The sequence below is a fragment of the Rhizophagus irregularis genome, chromosome 20 (genome assembly GCF_026210795.1).
Source record: "Rhizophagus irregularis chromosome 20, complete sequence".
Classification (NCBI taxonomy): Eukaryota; Fungi; Glomeromycota; class Glomeromycetes; order Glomerales; family Glomeraceae; genus Rhizophagus; species Rhizophagus irregularis.
In genome coordinates this window covers 2,004,110-2,010,109 of record NC_089448.1, presented here as the reverse complement: position 1 = coordinate 2,010,109, position 6,000 = coordinate 2,004,110, and the positions used below count along the sequence as shown (strand labels likewise).

Here is a 6,000-nt window from a genome sequence, read left to right as displayed (position 1 = left end):
GATTCCGTATACAAATTCCGTATATTTAATAAGCAATTCATTTTTGAACATTTTTTAAAATTAATCATACGGAATGTATATAGAATTTTTAAACTTAGAAAATAATTTTACAAAAATCTCGTATCATAAAACGAGATCACGTGATTGTTTATTGTTTTGTTTTTTGTTTTTATATAAACCCTTACTTTGATGAGTTTGATCTTCCGATCTTCCTTTCTGTCTTTCCTTCCTTCTCTTTTCTCTTGTCTTATTTTTGTTATTTTTTCTAAATTTTTCTTCTTTTTTCGTCACCCCCCTTTTTAAAAAAAAAATTTTTTTTTCGTACCTCACTTTAAAAATTTTTTTTTTCATCACTCTCCTTTAAAAAAAAAATTTTTTTTCGTCACCCTTAAAAAAAAAATTTTTTTTTGATTTTATTCTTTTATTCCCACTCTTCTTTTTTTTTAAAACAATTTTCTTCTTTCTATTTCTATTTCCTCTTTATAAAAAATTTTTTTATGTTTCTAACTTTGACGTCCTCCCTTTAAAAAAAATTTTTTTTTAACTTTCCTAACTTCGTTACTCTCTTTTTAAAAAAATTTTTTTTTTGATTTATTCTTTATTCCCCTTTCTATTTTATTTATATTTATCCCTTTTTTTATTTCATAGGCCAGCAGATTTTTTTTTGTGAGAAGATTCAGTTTCTTTTTTCTTTTTTGTAGATCAGTTTGGGAGTCCTTTCCTTTTTGTAGGATTGTTCAGGATTTTTTTCTTTTTTTAGGTCTGTTCAAATTTTCTTTTTTTTTTTTTGTAAGTTGGGTTCAGATTCTTTTCTTTTTGTAGGTTGTTTTAGTTTTGTTGCTTCAGAGTCTTCTTCTTTTGTAGGTCAGTTTTGGATTTATTTTGTTGTTTTGGTTTCTTTTTCATCAGATGCTTCATAATTCTTTTCATTTATGTAGGCCAGACATTCTGGAGTTCTCTTTCTTTTTTTGTAGGAATACTGACCTTTGGTGATTTGGACGATTGCAGATACTATATGAAGGGGGGGTTTTGTTTCCAATTAAGTTAGACGTTCTTATGTTTCTTTTTTTTTGTTTTTTTTAGGTTGTTTGACTCCAAATGAACCTGAACTTATAGATAATTTTGGTTGCAATAGGTGGTTTTAATAAGGAGGGAATTTTCATAATGTATTTGTATTTTGTTTATTTTTTATTTTTTATTTAATTTAATAAAGTAAAATTAGATTTATGTAAATATAATTATAGTAAACTGTAATACAAATAGTAAATTCAGTGACCAAATCGTATAAATTTCGTGATAAAATCAGTGATATGTAAATTCCATATGAATTCCGTGCAAATTCCGTATCCAAACCATATTTTTAGTGATACGGAATTGTGCATTTTTCCGTATCCTATTATGATACGTTATTTCTAAGGAAAAAAATCGTATAAAAACTTTATAAAAAACGTATCCAATTTTTTTATAGGGACTGACTACTGTCATTAGGCTATACTTTTTGGAGCAACGTGTATATAGAGCATTTACTAGTTAGTACAAGTTGAAATATAAATATATAGAAAAAGAAAGATAGATTAGTTAATAGATATTACAATAATTTGGTATTGTGTTAGTAGATAAATTTAAACTTTGTTCTATTTGTAATTCTTAAATTAATTTAAATGTGCTAACTTAAAAAAGAAATATGTTACTAACAAAAAAAAAGTCGTAGTTGCAACGCAACAGGTTACAGCTAATTGAATCTATAAAAAATATACTAGGAAAACGGAAACCGTTGAGGGTCCGTCGCTTAATACGTTTACATACATATATAAATGGTTACACAAAATGTGTTGCTAAAAATAAAGCGTTACAAAAAATGTGATACAAACATAAAAGGAAATAAGCAGGGGCTAAATTATAGTGACGTAGGTGGAAGGAAGGAAAAATACATGGGTTAAACCGGTACTGCAAATTTATCTAGTTCCGTACAATAAATAGTCCTTCGCTACGCTCCGGACAATGACCTACGAGATAAGAAATATGGTATACCTAAATCTGTACCATCTGTACCCATAACTTTTTAAAATTTTGATCGGCCTTAATTTTAGAGCTTACTTGAAAAAAAAAATCAATTACAAGGTACAAATTAAATTTTTCATTTGACGTACTTCTGAAATTTAAATAAAATTCAATTCCTTTACCTCCTCATTGTAAAAAAATGCTTGTGCAGTCAAGAGAAAGATAAAGAAAAGCTGTTGTAATTTTTAGAACATGGGAACGAGATTGTTGAAATTCAGAAAATATTCTTCGTCAAAAGTGACTGAGATTTAAATATTAATATACCATTATTTTGAATTAGTTGGATTATTACTAAACTGCTATCCCTTATTGGAAATAAAGATTCGGCGTTAATTTCTAAGAAAAATATAACATATAACGTTTTTTTACCGACATTATAGTGTAATAAATACAGATATTTTATAGAACAAGCAGACTTACTAAAAATTATTAATCTTATAGGCAAACCTTGATCAGCTAAATATTATGCCGAAGTTGTGGAAAAAAATTTATATTTCTATCGTTGACAACGAAATGCAATTCAAGCACAAAAAGATATACAAATATTAAATTACAAAAATGATTGATACAACGGAAAAAATGTAAGGAAAAGAAGCAGATATTGTTATAACGTGTTTTGGATTTTATAATTTAGATGAAACGTTCAAAAAAGAATTCACGCCTTCATCAGAATAATTTGTTTAAATTTTTTTTTACTTTTTTTTTCACAATTCTTTATAAATTATTTTCTTATTTAATCTTACCTATTATGGAGAATTTAAATAAAAAAATTGTAATTTATTAAAATTGAATAAATTTAATTGCCGATTAAGATTATTGTGTTTCTCTGTATATCTTAACTAGTCTTCTTTTGATAATTTTGTTGCCGATCTTGAAATCATTGCAACGTAAAATAATGTTTCACCACTTTTTTTTTCATTTTTTTATTATTTTAGTAATTTTTACATACGAATTAATAACATATTTTTTTTGTTTAAAAAATTATTTATTAAAATGGATGAAATTAAACTAAGTGATGATGTAATTGAACAAATAAAAGACTTTGTTTTTTATGATTTGACTGAAGAACAAGAATCGTTAATTGATAAACTAATAACAGACGAAAAATTAAAAGAACGTTATAAAGGCAATGGTTTATGCGAAGAATGTAACTATATTAAAATTTGGAGATTTTGCAATTATTGTTGTTTTCAACAAAATTTCAAAAATTGGACAAGTGGAAATAATGACGTTGATGAATTTATTCAAAAAGCACAATTAAAAGCTAGTAATAAGTATAGTCCCATAGAGTGGATTGAATATGATAAGTTCGAGAATGTTGAATATTTGGCAAAAGGGGGATTTGGAACTACTTTTAAAGCAGTTTGGAAAGATGGTCGTATTAGTTATTGTGGTTATGAAAATAATCAATTTATGAGAGTAGGTGAAACAAAAGTTGCTTTAAAATGTTTACATAACTCGCAAGGCATTACCGCAGAATTCTTAAAAGAAGTAAGATATTTTCTTATAAATCTTAATTAGCCTTTATAAATGTTAAAGTAACTATAATTTTCTTTTAAGGTTGAGTCAAATATTTTAGTATATAATACTAGTTGGATAGTTCGTTGTTTTGGTATTACCAAAAATCCAAAAACAAATGATTTTATGATGGTGATGGATTTAAAAGATAGTAATTTAAGACAATATTTAAACAACAACTTCATTTCACTGAATTGGGAGAATAAGTTGTATAATTTACAAGGTGTTGCATTTGGTCTTAAAGATATTCATAATAAAGGATTAATTCATCATGATTTTCATTGTGGGAATATATTAAGCTATTCTGATCAATATGTTCAATATGTTTCTATTACTGATTTGGGATTATGTCAGCCTGCTAATGTCAAATCCTCTCAAAATAGTAATAAAAAAATATATGGAGTATTACCTTATGTAGCTCCAGAAGTTTTAAGAGGAAAAGAATATACTCAAAAAAGCGATATTTATGGATTTGGAATTATTGCATATGAAATTTGTACAGGTTTCCCTCCTTATCATGATATAGCTCATGATGAATTCTTAGCAATGAAAATTTGTAAGGGATTGAGGCCAACGTCTAATTATAAAATTCCTCAATTAATTTTTGACATTATTAATCAATGTTGGAATGCAAACCCTTTAAAACGACCTGATGCAAATGAATTACGTGAGTTAATAGTGAAATTATATCGTGATATTAGGGACAATAAAGTAGCTTCTGTAATTTATGGGCAAGTTAAAGGGGCAGATGACATTAATAAAAAGTCATCTTTTCCGGTTCAATTGCCATTATCATCTGATACAAGTATACTCTCATATATGACACATCCTCAAGCAGTTTATACAAGTAGACTTTTAGATTTTAAAAAACTTCCAGAACCAAAAAATTCTGATAATAATGTTTTACTTAAAGTAGAATATTCAGGTAATCACATATAGTTTTCGATAATAATTTAAATTAGTTTTATAATTCTGACAACTTATATTTATAGATTCCTTAAAAATGGATTTTACTAAACTTGATATTAATCCTAAAGGTAATTTCTTTTGCATGTGATTTTTTGGTCTATTTGATTTAATTAAATTATTTTTTTATTATAGATGAAAGAAATTAAAACACATTTAAATGAAAATATTTTGTATATGAAAAAAATATCAAATATAATTTTATTTTGAACTTGAGGATAGTCTTTAATATTGTTTTGGGATATTTGATGGAAATATAGTAATAATTTATCAATTATTCATATCTGAAAGATTGAAGATTGGGATTGTAATAAATTTAATAAATTTAAAATTTTTTTTTATTAATAAATTTGATCACATTAAATTATAATAAATAAATCATTAATATTTCAATTGTATTAGTAAATATCATGGTTGATATTAAGTTTAATGTAAAAAATTACTTGTCAGTGATATCTTTATATTACAGTAAAAACGCACACTAGAGGTTTATATATAAATTGTGGCTTGATAAATTATTTTGTATATCACCACTATATATATATCAACCTATATTATATTTGCGCAGTCTCTGTCACTAATAAATTGAAGGCATGTGATTGGTCACGGGGAAGGTGTGGAGATCGCGTCGCATCCCCCTGTATCACTGATTTTTCATGTTGAAGGCAAGACACAGTGGTTCGAATCCGGGGGATGATTTTTTTTTTACATTTTTTTTGATGAGGTCACGAGACACGGGTTCGAATCCATATATTTTTTTGTCATATATTTTTTTGACATATTTCGCAAGATCACGGGTTCGGATCTTTAAGCCAAGCCAAGCCGATCAAGCCAAGCCAACCCAAGCCGAACTTCAAGCCAACCCAAGCCAACCCGTATTGGCTTATCAATCGAAATCATGGCAAAGTATATCGGCTTGAAGGATCAATCAAGCGAATCAAGCCACATTTTATCAACTTAAAGGGCATTCATACACGTTACTTTCGTGTTAGTGCATGTAGAGACATGTACACGTGATAAAGTGTATGTAAATGCGCATAAACAAGAAATCCAGGGATATTTTTTTTACTTGACATATTTCGCAAGATCACACATAAAATAAATAAATATTTCGCAAGATCACGGGTTCGGATCTTTAAGCCAAGCCAAGCCGATCAAGCCAAGCCAAGCCAAGCCGAACTTCAAGCCAACCCAAGCCAACCCGTATTGGCTTATCAAGAGAAATCATGGCAAAGTATATCGGCTTGAAGGATCAATCAAGCGAATCAAGCCAACTTAAAGGGCATTCATACACGTATACTTTCGTGTTAGTGCATGTAGAGGCATGTACACGTGATAAAGTGTATGTAAATGCGCATAAACAAGCCGAACCAAACCAGCCAACCGATGGAACCAAATATATCACGTGATGTCACACAAGTTTCCAAAAAAAGAAATTTTGTTCCTCACGAAAAA

The 6,000-nt window shown here is 27.8% G+C and overlaps 1 protein-coding gene across 1 annotated transcript; it reads left to right on the top strand.

Annotated features, from left to right (window-relative positions):
- Nucleotides 1-3,054: 3,054 nt before the first annotated feature.
- OCT59_013038 (uncharacterized protein) lies at nt 3,055-4,694 on the top strand (the record flags this gene model as incomplete). Its single annotated transcript, XM_025323548.2, has 4 exons — nt 3,055-3,552; nt 3,622-4,504; nt 4,572-4,616; nt 4,681-4,694. 4 exons carry the CDS (start codon nt 3,055-3,057, stop codon nt 4,692-4,694), a joined length of 1,440 nt encoding a protein of 479 aa, XP_025174967.2.
- Between the last annotated feature and the right edge of the window lie 1,306 nt (nt 4,695-6,000).